Source organism: Embiotoca jacksoni, unplaced genomic scaffold, assembly GCF_022577435.1.
Source record: "Embiotoca jacksoni isolate LCO1_2020_lvr unplaced genomic scaffold, fEmbJac1.0.p SCAF_16, whole genome shotgun sequence".
Classification (NCBI taxonomy): domain Eukaryota; kingdom Metazoa; phylum Chordata; class Actinopteri; family Embiotocidae; genus Embiotoca; species Embiotoca jacksoni.
Window position 1 is genome coordinate 11,429,386 of NW_027185296.1, and position 19,466 is coordinate 11,448,851.

The window sequence follows — 19,466 nt, forward strand, 5'->3', positions numbered from 1 at the left end:
ACAAGATGTATGAGAAGTTAGGGCGAAGAGGGGTTTTTTTGTTTTGTTTTTTTGGGTGGGGGTGGGGAATTTGTGTTTAGTGAGTGATGTAGGAGATGTGATAATGAGAGGCCAAGGAGAGCAAGTGTTACCTCATTATTGTAATGAAAAAGATATCCCACCATTACATCAGTTGGAAAAAGTGGCAATTAAAGTGCCCAACAAGGTTCCTTGAGGCAAGAAGAAGAAGAAAACGACTCTCTAAAGCCCATCTGTTCTGGATAATATGCGCCATGTTAAAGAAAGGCCTAATCCTCTTTATTCAAGTCTGCTGCCCTTTTTTTCCATCACTGATTGTGGTTTCTCTTGTATAGCTCATCTTCCAAAACTCTGTCTGGCCTCGGCAGCGAAATCACAGTCCAAAGAATTAAACTACAATCAGATTTCATCTTCTATCAGGGCAGTTTTCGGAGGTATTTCATAAATTGCGTTTGCATTGAATCGGCCAGGCACAATTGTTGAATTTGTCTGTGACAGCCTGAACCAGCGAAATGACAAAGATTATATTCATAATACGATTAATAATTATAATAATTGTGTGTAACACTGCTTTTGACTGAGTCAGTGACTAATGCAAAATATTCCAGTCAGCCTTACCCTGCAGTGTGTTTTAAATCTGCACAACTGAAATATGAAAATACAAAACTTTGATTACAGTACCGACAAAAATTACCAGGTCGTTCGAGATGGTGGCAAACTAATAATTCAGCGCTGCTGTATGGCTTAGCCTATTATTAATGACTTGGAAACAGCCCGCACAACCGCCGACACCCCCGCCCCTCCCACCCGCAGAGTGCAATAAATAAATAATGCCGTAGAAGTCATGCATATGAACAACATGCGTCGGTACTATACTGCAGTAATGGGCAGAAGCTGTAGGGTCAATATGGTAGGCTAATATTTTTCAACACTAGCGATATAAGGCCAGAGGTGTTTGCGCAATCATTGGTTACGAGGCCGAGAAGGGAGCGATTTATCTTGCTCTCCAAACGCGCTCTCTGCAGCCTTTCACACGATTATCAACAAACTGAGATTTAATAAGAATGGATATTGTATTTAGTCTAATTACTCTAAACGTTACTGGACGAGGAGCGCGCCATAATTGTGAAGCAAACACTCGAGCCTGTAATAATTCTATTTTAGCGATTTGGTTAAATGGGAAAACCCATTTAATTGGTCTGGTGAGTCTTTAACCGCGCTGTCCATGCAGAAAGTGAAAGCAGCAGGACCGTGTTCCTCTAAATGGCTGAGAGGTGTCCACAGGGTGAGTGACAAGCAGATGGCTTTAACAGGCTACATTAACATGTGTTCAAAGTATTAAGAAACAGCTAAACTTAAGCCTGTGTTTACTGCTTCTACTGGCAAAGTGACACTGATGTCATGTGTTTTGGGCCGTTTGCGGGTTTGTGCATTTGGTGATGTGTGTGTGTGTGTGTGTGTGTGTGTGTGTGTGTGTGTGTGTGTGTGTGTGTGTGTGTGTGTGTGTGTGTGCCTGACCGCTTTTCTTAGAAGGCGGTCTGGTAAAAAAAAAAAAATTTTTTAAAAATTAATCAGGTTTCGCATTGAAATGCAGTGCTGTATTTTTCTCTAAGACGAACAGAATAAAAATATCAGTAGAAAAAGAAGCAAAAAAAATTGCGCCTGTCTGAACAAAAAAAGTAAAATCGTACGTATATGGCAGCTGAAGGTTTATATGCATCTCTGATTTTTATAGACTATAGCAAAGGTCAATTTGGCCCACTGTAATGAGCAGAAAAAAGAGAAGGAAAATAAACCCAAACAAACGAACAAACAGGCCCCGAGGCGCTAATTCACACCAAGCGCCCCACGCCATATTCTCCGGGGTGCGCGCTTAGAGGATGCTAAATGAAATCAAAGTATTTTAATAACATTTAACTTCAGACCCTCGCTGTGTTTGTTCAGTTTTGCTCCTGAAGCAGCAAAACCGCAGCAGAGACACATTCGGACCAACGTTAAAGATGGGCTACATAAAAGATGGCTACCACTGCAAAAACATCCCAAAAATGAACTGTAAGTTCTGTACCAGGACGTTGCACATGATGTAAGATTGATGCAAAATTTCAAATGACCGGGAGTGTGCACTGGAGATTGTTTTCCCTCCAAACTTCCTGAAACAAATTCACTAACGGCTATTGGTTATTGTGAGTGAGCAGATTATCTGCACCTTTTTTTTTTTTCCTTCTTGCAGGCTTCTTGTCCTGATCCTGCTGCACTGATCGCTCACGCTGAGAAATTCAGGCTTATTGTCTGCTGTGCTCTCAGGGAACAGCTGCTAAGCCAAGGCCACATTCCCAGTGTACCCGACTCATCAAAACCATTCATCCCACCACCAATCAGCTGCTGCGCAACCATATGCATATGTACTGGTAAACATAAATATAAAAGCGTGGAAACTGACCTCCAGTCGGTGATCACTAGTTATATGTCGTCCCATTTAAAGACCATTTGCTGCTGTAGCAAATTATTTACCCAGATCCATTTATGTCATAAAAGTATGTCAGTTTAAAAATTGAAGATCACGTGGGTGAGCAGTCGATTATTGGAATACATTAAGACAACAGAATATTTGTAAACTACTTTGTAATTTTGCAATTTGTATTTAGAGAAATAATAAATTAATCTGAATTACTTGGGTAAAACATTCTGGGGGTTTTCATCTTGTATGAAAGTTTGCGTTTAAAAAATGAAATTTGGACTCAGGTTTCAATAGAAACGTCTATACAGTTCAATTAGTATCATTACTTCTTTATTCATTCAGTTCTTCTCCATCTAATAAACTTTATAAGTTTATTTGCTAATGTAAGTGTATTTGTACAAAAGACAAACAAACAAACAATCAGACATGAGCAGTCCTTGTGGTCTGTCTGGACCCGGACACAAAGTCTTTAGGACTGGACTTAGGCTATTTGGGCCTATATTAAATACCTCCTTTGCTTCTGTAAAATGTCTTTAAATGTGTCTTTTTTGGGGGTTGGGGGGGAGAGGGGGAGGGGGAGAGAAAAAGTCCCGCAATGTGGTTCCGATGCAGTTACTCACATCACGTGTTCAACCAGGTTTCTGGTCATCGTCTTAAATTCGCGTTTTATCGCGGATGCGGTGTGCCGGCCATGGGGTTAGACAGAGGGTTCAGTGCCGGTTGCCCCCCCGGCCCAAGGCCATGAATGAGCACCCTTGGGACAAGAGGTCTCTGGAGGCCGGGATGCGGCGTGGTAGGAGTCCGGTACATACTGCTGTACATGGCTGCGGCCGCCGCGGCTGCCGTCGTGCTGTCCACGGTGCCCAGCAGGCTCGGGTGGTAGAAATAGGGCGACGGGAACATTCTCTGTAAGGCCGAGTAGTTTCCTGCTTCAGCCAGGAGCTCTAATCCGACCGCCGTTTGCCTCTTCCACTTCGTCCTGGAAGTCAGATCAAAATACAACAGATGAATTATTTAATCACTTCGCTCTCCTGCTAATTCCCCAAACGCCCCTTTAATTGGTATGCGAGGCCTAATTATTACAGGCACGAATATATGCTTAAGGTTCAATTAGGCAAAAAGGAGGAAAGACATATGCTTTAGTTCAAAATGATCCAAGCCTCCTTTTCCGACTCCTCTGCAAGCAAATATAACAAATCTGCAAGTCAACTTTTATTTTGAAGGGTCGCGAGTAAAATGTAGCTAAACTATTTTAAAAGATTAGGAACATTTAATGAGCACGTGCAACATGTAAAATATAGAAAAAACTATTTGGAGTCTCATTAAAAAAAAATAATAATAATTAAACAGATTCATTAACCGTTGACATATGATGTATGTTCCTGAAGCTAAACCAAGATGTAAATAAAAAGCAAGGAAAAACTATCCGATTTTTTTTTTTTAGAAAATCTATCACGTCAATTTTCCCTGTAAAATACATTTTGACATGCCAGAGAGATAGTATCTTATTGTGCATGCGCCACAACGCCAGTCTCACACGTGCTTCTGTCTTTATTCAGCAAATAAAACGAAGATTTATTTTCTTTGTTTTCTCAAACTAAAAATGATCCATGATTAAAAATAAAATTTGTGAATTAACCAGAACAACAAGAAAACAAAACTTTTGTATGCTTTTATTTCTTTCCTCTTCCACTGGGTGTGCATGGATTAATAATGGTAAAGACAACGTGGTGCCAACATAAAAACGTAGGCCTATAAATGTGAATTAAAGTGGCTGGAAAAAAAACACCTAATTCAGCATCTTCATGGAAAAAAAAAAAATAGGCCCGTTCTTGATGACTGTGCCAGAACGTCACATTTATTTCTTATAATGTTGAATATGTTTAAATATATCTCATCCATTCTCATCCATAATATCCACTCATTCCAGTTAATCCGTGTAATGATTTTTTTTTTTTTTACAGTACATAAAATATGGTCTTGTTGCGCCGGTTGGACTCCTTTTGGTTTGTGTGTCTGCAGTTAATAATATGAATGGTGATGGTTGCCTACCTTCTGTTTTGGTACCAGGTCTTCACTTGTGTGTCTGTCAGGTTGAGTGCCGCGGCCAGGTCCATGCGGTCCTGCACGCTGAGGTATTTTTGTCGCTCAAAGCTCCTCTCCAGCTGGTTGAGCTGGTGGTCGGTAAAGGCTGTCCGTGCTTTGCGAGGTTTTTTCGAGCGCACCGGTGGACTGTCTCTGCTACTGGAGATTTCCCGGTCGCCTTCTTCTTTAGCCCCTAAACAACAGAGCAGGGCGGAGGAAATGCGGTTAACCATTAAGGCCTACGAGGAAATTTCCTCACCTGGCATCCAGATTTATTTTTTTATTTCTTCTTCCTTTCAATATTAAGAATCAAATAATAAGCATAGAGTGGTGTATGTTCAATCTCCAATCAAACTTCCCCCAACTCCTACAAACACTTCTTTCTGCCACGTGTGGCAGAGCAAGAACAAGAAAAGAAACTTGTATTTGTCACCTGAAGTTATTTTTTTCTCTTTCAGAAAACGAGAAATCAATATATCAATCCATCTCTATTTGTAGCTGTGTTTCAGTGCGCCATGATCCCCCCTCTAGGAAGAACAATAATCTCTCTAATTGACCCACTAGGGAGGCACCGCGCGCGGGGAAAATCACCAGGCTTACATCTGTTTTCACATCTATTAGACTAATAAAGCAGGCTGAAAGTCAGACAAAGAAGCAGATTATTATCATTATTATTAGTATTAGTATTATTATTATTATTATTATTATTATTATTATTATTATCCTAGTAATAAAAAAAAAATGCTTTGCCTATAGTGTCTGCTACATTTAGGCTTTTTGTAGCCTATAATCATTAAATGAAACTGCATTTAAAAGGTTTGACATTTTCAGTAAACTAAACGGCGTCTCAGATAAATAACGCCTGAAATGTTCTTACCGTTGCATTTCATTTCACTTTGAAGGTCATCTCTTATGTCCAACTTGCTTCTGTTCTCGTCTTGTTCCAACTTGGGCCTGAAGCCGTCCGGAGCCGTGGCACTCTCTGGTTTTGGCGTGTGATGGGGTGAGGATACACTGGTGCTGTAAGGTGCGCAGGCTGCCAGCGGTTTACTGTCGCCTAAAATGTCTTTGATTAAAAACGAAGAGGTGGCAGTCCTCGGTGCGCAGCCGGCCCCAGCCAGCGGCTGCTGCTGCTGCTGAGGCGACAGCGGCAAACTCTGCGGCTGGTTGTGGTGATGGTGGTGATGCTGAAGGCTGTCCTGGACCAGATGCGGATCGGCGGCGTGCTCCATGGTGACCGAGATGGGGGAAGAGGGGGCCGTTCCCACAGTGTCTATCTCCGAGCATGGCGACGGGGTTGCCTGGCTCCTGAAATCCGCTGTCCTGCTGTCACCGAGTCGAAAATCTCCGTTCATTAGCACGGGGTTACCAGAGTTAGAAGCGCTGGATAAAATAGTGTCTATCCCAAAACTCGACCCGCTGGATCCTTCCATATTAAGAAAGGACAGATGAAGCCTTCATAACAACAGCGAGATGCTTTTCCTCCGGTGCAAATCACAACAAAGTCAGAAAAATTTAGTCGGAGTTAGAAAAAAAAAAAAAAAAAATTAAAAATAAATTGTTGACAAATAAACCCAGAAAAAAAAAAAAAAAAATCCACGTTTACAAGCGGCTCAGATGTCCAAGATGTTACATTCAGAGAAAATGAGGAAAAGCAAAGTGTGGGTCTGCGTAGTCCACGTTCCTTTTGTGTTTGGATATTGAACTTTGTGTTAAAAGTTGAGGCGTATAGAGAGATATACATAGGGCTGACTCCTCGACATCAGGCTCCCCCTTTTTGCTGCTAATCGCTCCAGTGTTGCTCTACAATGACTTCCTATACTGACGTCACGGCCCACGGCGAGGGGGAATTAATATTTTCTCCTTTATAATAAACACTCGACGCCTTTTTCTCTCTCCCCCCTCCCCACCCTCCTCCCCACCTTCCTCCTCTGCCATTGGCTTACATCCTGACCGGCTCTGGCACCTCACCAATCAGGGAGTTGTTTCTTTATCTCGACAGTTCAAGCCAACCATCGCATTGAGCAGTACAGCTCTTTAAAAAAGGGAGGAAAAAAACAACAACATGCATGTGCTTTAAGGCTATGCTGAAACATTTTTATATGCAATCCTGGCTGACAGGAAATGCAACAGAAATGGGAATTTTTATAAAAAAAAAAAAATAATAATAAAATAAAATTCATAGCTCTAAACATTTTTTATTTTTTTTTTATCAAGTGTAATTTAAACTCCTCAGTGGCAGTTCCAGCAGCATGGCAGGATAAGTGAGAAAGATGTACTTTATTTCCTGATGTCAGACTTTATTTTAGAATCTTTATTTTTCTTGTTAAAGTTGTGTGTAAGAGTTTAAACGTCACAGCTGTTGCCATCTTTTAACTTTGTCCAATTTCTGGCCTGCCTTTGACTTGGAAAAAAAGTGTTCAAATATGAAACAAATCAGGCCACGATGACGCCCTGTTAACCGGCTGCGGTGTCACGGGTAGCATCTGATCTCTTGGATTTATTCTGAGCCGCAAGGTTGACATATTTAGGGACGGGGAGGAGCAGTGGTGACTGTCATGACAGCGCATCTTGTTAATAACCATGTCACCCTAATTAGTAAAGTAATTATGAGGTGCTAATGAGCGTTCAAAGGTAGTAGAAATTCAGCACTTTTTCCCTCCCGACGTGGATCTGAAGGACGTGGAGGGGAAATGTGCGGCTGAAGCTGACAAAGTGTCTGCAGAGGGAGGCTGCATTTGTGGAGGTGCAGACTCTCCGGATGATGGGATATGCCACTTCTCAAAGGTAAGCCGAATGTCGCTGCACGCTTTTTTGCTTTTCTTTTTGGCGGACGTGTGCAGCCTAATTTCTCTCAAATGGATTTTTCTTTCTTTCTCCACAGCCACGGCAGCCGTTTCCCGGTTATTTGGATGGATCATCGAGCACGGTTTCCTGTTATTTTATTTACTTGTTCTTCATCTCCAGCAGGTTAACAGGGAACATGGTGATGGTGATGATGATGATCTCTCATGTAAGGCGGATGAAGATTGTATGCTGTCTAAAAATCCGGATTTTTTTTTTAGGTTTGTTGATTTATTTGTTCATTTAAAAAAAGAAAAAGCAATTATCCATGACTTTATTCATGTGTAATTTTAGGTTTATTAAATCCGTGTTCGTATTTAACATTGTGAATATTTTGTATTTTTTTTTTATTAAGTATACTTTCATTTATATAAAAAAAAACCCTGCATATTTTTAACTTTTGTCAGTTGTGGAATTTTACTCTTTTAAACAGCTGCACCAATACAAATTTTCTACTTTTATTAATAATCCAAATCCTTTTTATTAACACCAAACGGTCTTCATTTTCTATTATTCACATATACTAAAATGTTAATGCTTTCCATTCAATAAGCGATTGTGTTAATTTGAATTCGATCCTTCAATTTTAAAATTCATTTTCTTTCAGCCTTTAAACGAAAACAATTTAACTTTTGAATTTCAGTTAAATCTCTTCTAACTAAATATCACAGTGAGCTGACCGGCAGAAAAGTAAAAGCAGGTTTTATTTCCAAAACATCCTTTCAGTGGATGTCTCTGCTCTCGCATGAGATGGAGGCAGAGTTTTGAGCACCAGGCGGCGACAAAGCGAGGCCAGAGTCTGCAGAGTGAAGTTCACGACCAAACTGAGGTCTCACTTGCCCTTTAATGAGCCGAATTGCTTCACATTTTACTTACAAAACTTGACTTAAAATGATACCGACCAAGCCCGCGACAGTCAGAGAAAGGAGACTTTAAGAGCACATGGCACACACGGCCTTAAAATGCGGTGTCCAGCCAGCGGACAGCCAATTAGAATATCCTGTCCACATGCAGCCTGTAATCAGGCCTCTCTAAACCTTATTCCCTACAAATCGCTCAGATCAGATCAAAGCGATGCTTAAACACGTCAGTCAATGTGTGGAGAGGCGCACGAGCTGCTCATCAACTGCAAGCAGGAACAATCAATCGCTTTATTAGGTTTAAGGCGCTGCAGGAGCAAATTGAATGTTACCAGTTAGGCTATCGTCTTATTGGCCTCAGCTGATGGTCGATGATGGGACAGTGTAACAGTGGCTGGCACCATATTGATTCTCTGGCGGCTTTGCGTGTAAGCTGTCACTTCACCGCTGGCGACCTTTAGGTTGCACAGTTGCAGCGTTTACACAGAGACACCCCCGCATTTAGACTGTCAGTCACTGCAGGCTGGGAGGAGAGGTGGTGGAGGGGAGGGCGCTAGACCAGCCGGACGTGCACAGAGAGACACACGAGTTTTAAACAAACAACTTTTTTTTTTTTTTTTTTTTGTCAAGTTCAAAGCTATTTTTTTTTTATTTTTTTTATATATATATAAAAGATATTCAAATCATGGCTTGCTGCTTTGTGGTAATCACACACTTGAGGTCTCATTTATTTATTCATATTTTTAACATTTTCACGAGCAACGTGATGAAAAGCAGGATCCAATCACCATAAAGAATAGTCTATTTGGGGGTTTTGAAATTATGCATGTGGAAACATCTGACCTTTTTTTTTTTTTTTTTTTTTTTTTAATCTTAACAGCCCCAGTTTTAAATAAAATAAAAATGTCATATTTTCTCTAAAAATGATAAAACATTTGAATGATTTTGTAATGGAAATTTCAGGTGCCAATAAAAAGGTCAAACAATGGCTGAAAAATGTCACTAAGAAAGTCAATCTTAATATTTCCTGCTTTAGAAACCTAGTTTTACATTTAAAACAAATAGGACTGAGTTATAATCCATTACATAAAGAAAGGAATTCCAGCCACATCTAGTTTTTAGTAATTTCATTAATTTGAAACTGCATGCTGTGAAATTGCGCATATAGATTTAGGCTATGACCAAACCTATGTATTCATGAATAATCACTTTTTAACATTACTTTGGAGAATCCTTATCATTTGGAAAATCACAGTTAAATATTTGAAATCAGAAACATCAGAGCTAAAATGCTGCACTCATGTACTCACATGGCACAAAAACAGCTGAAGTGTCAGTTTCAGCATGTAAAGCTGCAACTGACTGTCCCATCAAAGTTATCCTTGACAGATGGTCGTGGTGGTTTCTATTGATTAAAAGCTACAAAAAGGACAAGCTGTCTCACGGTATGTATGAAGTCAGAAGATTACAGTGACTAATGAAACCTGTGTCACTCCAGACGACAACTTGTTTGCTGGTCAACATTTTTAGGGAGGAGAAATGATTTTTATTAAAAATATATAATTAGATATTTATTTGTATTTGCCAGTGTTACTGGATTAGGATTGTTCACAGTCCTAAAAAATGTAATCCTCTTTAAACCACATTGGTGCATATCAGCCCATTGCAATGGTGACTTACTTCTCGTGAAGAAAAATTAAAGAAATTACAAAAAGTTCAAATGAAGCTCTTGTGAAATGATCTTCACTTCAGACTTCAAGTTCAATATAACACCTGGGCACGCGGAGGAGGTCTTATGTGTTTTGAAGTATCTGACTGCAGCAAATATCACACACTTAATCTTGTGTGTGTGTGTGTGTGTGTGTGTGTGTGTGTGTGTGTGTGTGTGTGTGTGTGTGTGTGTGTGTGTGTGTGTGAGTGAGAGAGAGAGAGAGAGAGAGAGAGAAAGAGAGGTCAGGGTAGTCTAAGAGAGATGTGTGTGGTTTGGAGAATAAACTGGGTGTAACTGACACAGAAGTTCAGAGTTCACTGAGATGACTTTGTTGTTACCAGTGAATCACAAGAGTCACAGAGAATCCTTGTTGATGTTGTGGAGCACTACTTGAACGTGTCCTTTTTGATTTGCGACAACACTTGGAAAAATAGTGTTTTGCACCCTTTAGAGAGTTTGAGTTAAGTTTTCTTACACGAAGACAACCCAGTCAACCAGTTCAGCTGTTGTTTGCACTTTGTGTTATTTCCCCAACAGCTCCCAAATCTTTCATCCAAAATTAAAAATGATTGAAATATACTTGCAATGACAGAGAATACAAACATGAAATGCTCTTTTCATTCAGTTTTGCCAGCATGGTTTGGAGTTGACTGATAGACTTGAATTTGACTCAAGTTGACCCATTGTGAGTGACGTTGGCGCAACTGCAGCAACAGTTTGCTGAACTCTGACCTCAGATCCACCTGACTGACGCTGTCAACATGACAAAACTTTACATCAGCCGGCAGGAAGCACACCTTCTGACTCCTGTTGTTTAGACGCCTCAGGACACATTAGTCGCAGTTTATTTTTGCGAACATAAAGTTATGCACTCAGATCACAGTGATCCCTTTCAGAAGTTCAGCTATTATTTAATCCACTATTAATTATAATCCATTACATTTTGGTAACAATTTAACATCTCATTTAGAATAAATAACCAGCAAAAACCCTTTTAACAGATACTTTATAACACAGTAATTTAGTTTAGTTTTAGTTTAGTAATATATTTATAACTTTGACTAAGACTATAACTTTGTGTGTGTGACCATTTCTGGTCTCTACATCTCTAACACTTAGTAAGATGTTGTCATTTTTAATGATTATACATATACTGCATATCATATGTTATAAACCAAAAATATTAATCCAGGCACAAATCATTCAGTCAGTATCATAAAAAACATCCACTGAGTAGATTTTTTTCGGGTGCTTTCAGCCACAGCTAATGACGTCATCAGATGGGGTTTATTTATATAAATAGATATAGTATAAATAAATACAACAAGTAAATATCCCTGAATTAAGATTTAGTATAAAGACTCCTTCTATGTTTTGTTAATTTATTAGATGGCAGGTTGTGTTTTATTGAAGTGATAACTTTTAACAAATACATTAATAAACCCTTAACAACATGCTTACAACTACAATGTGTTATTAACCTTTTATTAACTATATACTACTTATGAATGCTAAATGGAAGCTGGAGCGATGTTTTCATTTGTTTCTGGACCTGAATACTGTAGTTGCCAGTTTAGAAGTTCAGACTAATTGACAGACAGATCACACATGATTGGTTGCTATAATAAAAAGATGAGTTATTAATAACAGATCAGTATGTTGTGGTGATGAGACAGTTGTGAGGACATTCTAACCAATTACGCTGTTTAATCAGTGATCACATTACACATGCAGGACAACAGGCTTCCCCTCTGGCAAACAGACATCATTTTTCATTTCAATGTGATGGAAAAAGGGTCAAATAAGATGATGCAATAATAAGAATCAAATTCCAACGCAAAATTACATCCCAGGAGCTCTGGAATTAAAGGTTGAGGCGTGAGAGTGGTCTGACATTTAAGATGGACATACTGTATATTATTCCAGCCTCTACGAATCATGCAGTAATGAAACATGTCACATTCAAGTTCAAATCTGAAGTAAAGGTTCGTATTATTCTGTGCAATGCAATTCAAAATATTAAACAACAGGAGGGAGAGTAAAATCTACTTTTAATCCTCAAAGGTTAGCACACTGGGCATTAACATTTCCGGCCTGCTATGAGAATAAAATGTGCTCAAAATTATAATTGTAAGTCAAAGCGTATTTTTAAAGCCATTTGCTGCCACGACAACTATTCAGGGAAAGCAATGTCACTGCAAAGTGTTGTGTTTGTTCCTTCTGTCTGTCTGAGGTACATGATCAGAAATGCTCAGGGAGTGGATAACACATTGATTTGAGTGTGTTCCAAATGCAGACTGGCCCTGACAAGGTTGTTATAACAGTCGGAGGAGTCTGTACAATCACTTAATTACCAAAGCTGTCAGTCAAAGAGGGTCGCTGCTGGCTCCATCCATGGCTGCGAGCGGCGTTCCACTAGCAGCCTCTCTGAGTGATTGATCCATGCTGATGGCATCGCAAAAATAATTACAACTCGTCTCCTGATGTGTGATTCCATACCACATTCATGCTTCACGAAGGTAATCGGGGGGATCAGGAGGGGTCAGTGCCATTTCCTATTACCTGAAGTCCAAGCAAAGGGGTAAAACAATGCAAACAGAGTGAGGCTGGGAGAAAAGACGATCCTTGGGGGTTGTGTGTGTGTGTGTGTGTGTGTGTGTGTGTGTGTGTGTGGTGGTGGTGGTGGGGGGGGTGGCATGGCCGATTGACGTTGACGTTACGAATAGCCGAGAAAGCTTGTGTGCACTTTGTCAATCTGTATTGTGTGATTTTTTTTTTTTTTTCTCCCTCCTCCCCAGAGCCAGAAACAACACATACTGTAACAGATTGATGGTGTCCAACGTGGGGTAATGGCAATTCAAAACAATCACTGGGTCATTAAGTTGATTGGCATCACAATTGTCAAGCTGTTGGAGGCTAAATGGGGAAGGGGGGGATGCAGCTCATTCACAAGTGTCTGCTTTCATCATTTGGGACTGAAGTCACGTCGAAAACAGTGGTGGAGTTTGGTTTGAATTGTCTTACAGGCTTTTCCTTCCTACGGTACGCCCTGGGAAGAAAGACTGATGTCTTAAAAACAATCCCATCATCACAATCCCAGCACAGATTTTAGTCCATTTCACCTGGAAAATTTATCAGATTAAAAAAACACATGGCGTCTCACACACACACACACACACACACACACACACACACACACACACACACACACACACACACACACACACACACACACAAGCTCTCATTGTGTATAAATATGGAATTGACTGCTCATTAGTACACAAATCACTTTGAATCTGCACAAACACAACTTGTTCATTCTAATTTTGTTAATCATTCCAGATAATCCTTTGCCAATATTTCCATCCACCATTTCCCTTGCAGATATTTAGAATGAAGTATCAGTGGTTCCATGGCAACCGAAGGAGCCCAAATTCACAAGTGGAAGCTGCCATACGGTTTCAGAAGCACTTTGTGCATGCATTCATATTCATGGTGAAAGCATTAACCATCATTAACTGTCTCCCTGTTCCTGACACAGAGGTGCAGCATGAGGAAGACTGGCAAAGACATTTACCCATCCTTCAATTCCTGACAGCACTCTTTCCCTGCACCGTAAACAAAACAAAACAAGAAAACATGCAGAGAACACAAACAACACAATGTAAATCTGGAAAAATGAGAGTAAACACTGTACATATGGTATCTGAACCTGAAGGGACCATCCCGTTCTACTTGTGTTGCCGTGAGCAGGCAAAGTGGAGGGATGATGTCACTAATGAACCCTGCAAAATACGGCGGTGAATAATGAAACACAACACTGCATTTTGCAACAGAAAGAATAAAAGGTGAGATCATCAGCAAGCAAGGGAGGAAAGAGTGAAAGAAAGCAAGCAATGATTAAATGATCAAAAGCTGGCAGAGTGAGTCTCTGTGTCACTGCAAGGCACACTCATCTACCCACAAGTGAAAGTTAGGTTTCAAGCACAGTGTAATTATAGCTGGGGATGTCAGTTTGACATTAATGCAGCCAGCAGAAATTCTCTAATTGGCCTCAGAGGAGAAAGTGAACCAGAAAATATATTAACATTTTAAAAAAGCATATTTTGCCTAATCCTTTCACTTTCCAACAATATTTGAAGACCAAAATGCCCCAGGCATGAGAATTTAAATGAGCAATTTTGTTTTTGAAGGAAACGGCCAATGAGACAGAAAATAGACTAAAGGGAAATCATTAGTGTATGAGAGATCCTGACAGGCTCGCCTTGCTGACTGGCTGGCCTGTCACTAGGAGTCTGTGTTCTTCAGCTCCACGCTATGAGCTAAGCTGATAACATGAAAAGACCCATAAACGTGCAGCCAGAAGTCAAAGCCTATTATCTAGAAATTCAAATGCGGGGGTAAGGATGGGCAAAAAAAAAAACTGGGAGGGGGAGGCATTGCTCTCTCTGTCTCCTGTAGGCGAAAACTGGCCAGATCGAGAGATCTTGTAATAGGCCCTGTTATCCGACACAAACGTGTGGCAGCAGCACTGCCAGAAAATATGGCAGCAAATCATAACATCACTCAGAACAGGGGAAGATAAAAGCAGGAAGAACATGGATGGCAACAAACTGCTTAAAGTTAGAGGGGAGATGCAGTGTCACATGTGCCCAGGCTGATGTGATATGACCGTATCAGAGAAACACAGCTAAGTTCAGTCAGGAGATGTTAGCCCGGTCCCCCGGTGATGAAGCAGCTGAGGCAAGCATCGCCCCTGGCGTGGGACTGCAGGGCAAACTGCTCAGGCTGGAGAGCCTTGCCCTTTTGAAACAAAACAGAGAGGAATGGCCAGGGGAAGCTAGCCGGCCTCAGCAAAAGGGGCCAGGTTTATTTCCTCCAGCAATAAAGAGAAAAAAGAATGATTGAGAAGACAGAGGAAAGTGAGAACAACAACAGATCTCAGAGCCTGCGTCTCTTTTTGTGCGACAACAAAGGGCATATGATATTCCAGCCTCCTTTACAGCTGGCTGGTCAGAGGTTTCTTCTGGCACCTCAGCATCGCCTGCTTTATTCTATTCACAATCATACAAGGACGGTTTGCCGAGGTATAGGGATTTCACTTTTTTTTGTATTAGGCTATTACCCCGAACACAGCAATTTAATCAGGCCCTTTGATAAACATTTGACACAAAGCAGTGGGCTTCTGTCTCTGCTGCCTACAGCCCAGGGCAAGAGATTGAGACTGACGAATTTTCATCCACAATTTTCTCTATTTTAACTCCACCTGTCAAACAGTATGCCAGTCAGTGTGACACAAAGATGGGGGGAATCAAAGCCTCTCTCATCTTAAAGGAACACAGACGTGCAGAGCGCTACAAGTTTAGTGGGGATTACACCAGCACGCAGACGAGGAACAGATGCAGATCAGGTGCCAGAAATTGAATTTTAAGCATGTATTATAAATGAAGATAAACAGTGACATAATGCTAATCACCAATCAACATCCAGCTCATAGTGTATTCATGAGCGGCACCAACTAAAAGTACAATCATCTCCTTGAGCAAAATGTCAGCAACATCCCAAACCGCTTCCTGCCAGAGATACCTATCAGCCCAAATCCTCACCGTTCTCAACAGTCATTAGCAACAAACATCTAACTAGAGGAAACTACAAACTATAAAACCATTTGACCCTGAAGCACAGAGTATGGAACAGTCCTGTCTCACCCAATGGAAGCTTGCTGAGGTCACCAGGGTCAACACCTTCTTTACTGAGCCTACAGCAGGATGGAAGCCTCCGACTCGTGGAAACATCTGGGGACTTAGCATGGCCTGAGAACTTTGTGGACCGGCAGCAACGCTCCCCGGAGACCGCGGAGGGAATGTGCGCTATAACTATGCTACACAAGCAGCAAATCTAAATGCAAGATGTGATTATCTATTCATTAACTCCCATAATTGAGGTGAACAGTGCTAGTTACTAGACTGTCATGTCGGCGGCTCATATTTGCCCCACTCTGGTACCTGCCTGCGATGTAACTCCAAGAGGCCAAAAAATAAAAAATAATAATATCACATAGAGCATTCCAGAGGCATCAATGCTGAGAATAAATGATATGACCTCTGGCTATAGAATGGCCTTCAAATCTAAATCCCTACCTGACCAGCAAGAATCATCCTCCTTTATTCATCCCTCCTGCATACCAAACATGTTCTGCACTGAATCACGTCTCCATGAATCTTTTGATTCCTTTCAATCAGTTTCAAGGACTGTAAACAATGGGGCCACGAATATGATAGAGAAGTAAATCTGCCTCAGCTCAATTAAGGAGCTGCCCTGCAGCCTCCCGCGGCCCTGAGAGATAGGAGCTATAATTAGAAGAGGGCAGTAAACTTGCAGACATTATTGATGATCCGCTCCTGACACCTCCCTCATGTTAGCATTAGCATTTTCCCTGAGCTGGGGCTCATGTCAAGAGAGGCTGGTCTCTCAGAGTCCATGTCAGCAGGAGGGCTATATATGAGCTGCACAGCGAGGCCACATTATGGCTGCAGAGAGGAAGAGAGAGGGAGAGAGAGAGAGACACCCGGGCTCCCCTTCAGGCCCCTCTTGGTGCTCGTCCACCTGATGGGAACATGGAGACTTGGCTGTTCTCCCTCTCATCAATACAGCAGGGCTCTTTGTCAGTAATTTGCAATAAGTGTCCGCGCCACATCTTAAGGGACCTGGAAATCATTACTGGCTGAGGCCCGACTCTGCTACTAATTGGATGCGTTGGGCCTCATCAACTGAGGATTTTCCGAGACCTTTGACAGATACCAATTCGAAAATCATTGTTCAGTTGTCAATTTAAGAGACCGTTAAAAGAGCTTATTTTAATTTTAATTGGAACTTCCTCCTGCCTTCACAGTGAGCTGTGAGGATTAAAAATGAGCTCAGGGCATGTGTGTATATATATATGTATGTGTGTGTGTGTGTGTGTGTGTGTGTGTGTGTGTGTGTGTGTGTGTGTTCATACTCCCCTCGAAGAAGAGGGAAACTATGCAGGTTAAATTGACAGGTAACAGCTCTGACCAGAGTACGAATGAAGACAGTATGCATGCAGATTTGGTTTACAAGAATCTCACAGCTTTCCTGGGACTTCATCATCAACATCAAATAAGGCAGAATCTGAGCTGCAAAGCTCCCAATTAAGCAAAAACCGCATCCGCTTAAGATGTTTGTTGGCGAGTGTGCCATCATCGATCACCCCGAGTAAACTGACCGGCTGATAGTGCTGCCCTAACATATTTATGTGCTGCACTCTATCAGTGACCCTGAATTCAAACACTCTCTTGGCTTTAATAAGGCCTGGGAAGGCTCGGCCCTGACTAGATATACAGCTGCACAGGGGGAATGGCTGCGAATGCTGGCAGATGCGGCAAAAAAAGCTAATATGCGTAAATGGGGTGCAGTGCTTGCATGAGCCACTCATGGTGACACGGCCACCCAGGAGCAGAGGGCGCAGGGCTGAGGGTGAGGGGGCGAGGCCTGGCAATGAACAGGAAGTGAATTATTTTGACATCACTGATAATTCAAGATGCCCGTGATCTCTTATTAAATCATGGTGACTGTTTGAGTGAAGCCAAAATATCACCTCATCCTGCAGGAAAACTGCAAAATGTAGTAAGGTTCAGACAGAAGCTTCATGAAAGTGTGTAATGTTTGACCAAAAAGAAAAAAAAAATAGCAAACCATGTTTTTTTTTTTTAAGTAAATAGAGCTGTCATTTGATAATAAACCTGGCATTAATGTTAATTCTCTCATCCAGTATTTGCAGTATTAGAGGCTTAGAGCAAAGAGCAATACTGTTCAGAGGGTAATAAGTGTCTAATTAAGGACTAGACAGGAGGGAAATTGCAAAGGTATAAAAGAGCTTTTTTTTCCCCCCTCTCTCCTGCTTTTTCACAACCGTGTCTCTGGGAGCCGGCGTTGTGTTTGCCGGCTGTTTTACTCGCTGTCAGAAAGGATTTGAGGCGAGGAGCCATCTAAGCATGCGTAGGAGAGGATTCATTTGACCTCATTATACATCAATAAAGAAGGAAGCCGGTTTACTAAATATCACCATGCTGCCCGCACTTCATGTCAGATCATGCAGGAGTGTGCTAAAAAGATGATTCCAGAAACGTCTGGTAGCAAAGAGAGAAGGGGAGGGGAGGGGAGGGGAAAGGGGGGTGGGGGATAGTGGTGGTAGCGTGTGTGTGTGTGTGTGTGTGTGTGTGTGTGTGTGTGTGTGTGTGTGTGTGTGTGTGTGTGTGTGTGTGTGGAGGGGGTTGAAACCCTTACTTGCCAGGAGGGATTCTGACAAGCACAGGAAAAAAGCAGATACGCAAAGCCCTGTTTAAGAGCAGAGCAACTGAAGAAAAAGATTTATGCTTTTAATTAATAGCAATTAAACCATGCCTGTTGGGCTGGCCTATGGCAATTGTTCTCAGTAAAAAGGAGGCCGAGCTGGTGACAAGCATTTGAATCCACTAAGTTCTACCAAGGGAGCTGACACTGCAGGCATCAAACCTAAACTAAATCAATAAAAGAATTAAACTTTTATGAATTGCATTCTGACAAGTATCAGATAGCGCTAAGCTTTGATATCACGAATTCCTCCGAGGTGATGCAAACAAGGAGAGGCACACTTAGAGATCCAAACAATCAAAGGGTCTCGTTAGCATGTGCTGTCAGATCCAGCAGTGCTATTAATTACTACAAATTAACGTGACTCTCTGCACCTCTGCTGATTGGAATGATAATCAAGCTCGGCTCTGCACGGGGAACATATGCAACCCTGCCAAAAATAATGACAGAAACCAACAGACGCTCCTCTATGCTTGTGTTTACAAGTCCAAAATGCTTGTTGCTTATTTTATCCTGCAGCCACACACACACACACACACACACACACACACACACACACACACACACACACACACACACACACATATGCAAACTTGTACTATTTTGCTAATTTGCCATGTATGCACAGAATAAATGTACATAACAGCATTTCTTCATTAGAATTTCCAGTGACGCCCTGTATCAGTTGAACACATAAACAAGACTTCAAGGTTGCTGATCATTCACTGCTCTTCCCCCGTATCGCACACACACACACGGACACGCGCACACACACACATACACACACACACACACACACACGCGCGCACGCGCGCGCACTTGTAAGACAAAAAAGTAGCAGTTAAACTGAGCAATATGTGTTCAGACAAATGTAGGCGTGACGCTGTCTAAAAGGGGAACAAAAAAAAAAATGAGGGGGGTGGGGGGGGCAAAGTGTGTGTGTGGTGGGGGTTGGGGTGTAGGGGGCAGAAAGTGCTCAAAGCTGGCATGACAGCTCAAACGTCCTGTCACTTAAATCACTGTTCATATCTGCACATCACGAATCCAGAAACGCATCCAGCATCGCGGCGACATCGTGCTCCCGAGCACCAACAGGCTTTTTAAATGAGACTGAAAG

At 41.6% G+C, this 19,466-nt stretch overlaps 1 protein-coding gene across 1 annotated transcript; it reads right to left on the bottom strand.

The window, feature by feature from the left end:
• Positions 1-2,796: 2,796 nt before the first annotated feature.
• Positions 2,797-6,330, bottom strand: barhl2 (BarH-like homeobox 2). The gene is made up of 3 exons (XM_069149970.1): positions 5,439-6,330; positions 4,529-4,754; positions 2,797-3,455 (listed from the first exon to the last, which is right to left on the bottom strand). The coding sequence occupies exons 1-3, from the start codon at positions 5,992-5,994 to the stop codon at positions 3,143-3,145; spliced, it is 1,095 nt and encodes a 364-aa protein (XP_069006071.1). The 5' UTR covers positions 5,995-6,330; the 3' UTR covers positions 2,797-3,142.
• Positions 6,331-19,466: the final 13,136 nt, after the last annotated feature.

Bases quoted from the DNA above. Each gene is read 5' to 3' on its own strand.
- barhl2 (XM_069149970.1), bottom strand. From the start codon at position 5,994: ATGGAAGGATCCAGCGGGTCGAGTTTTGGGATAGACACTATTTTATCC. The intron at 4,755-5,438 runs GTAAGAACATTT...TCTGTTGTTTAG, and splicing joins AAGTGAAATGAAATGCAACG to GGGCTAAAGAAGAAGGCGAC. The intron at 3,456-4,528 runs GTAGGCAACCAT...TCTGACTTCCAG, and splicing joins ACCTGGTACCAAAACAGAAG to GACGAAGTGGAAGAGGCAAA.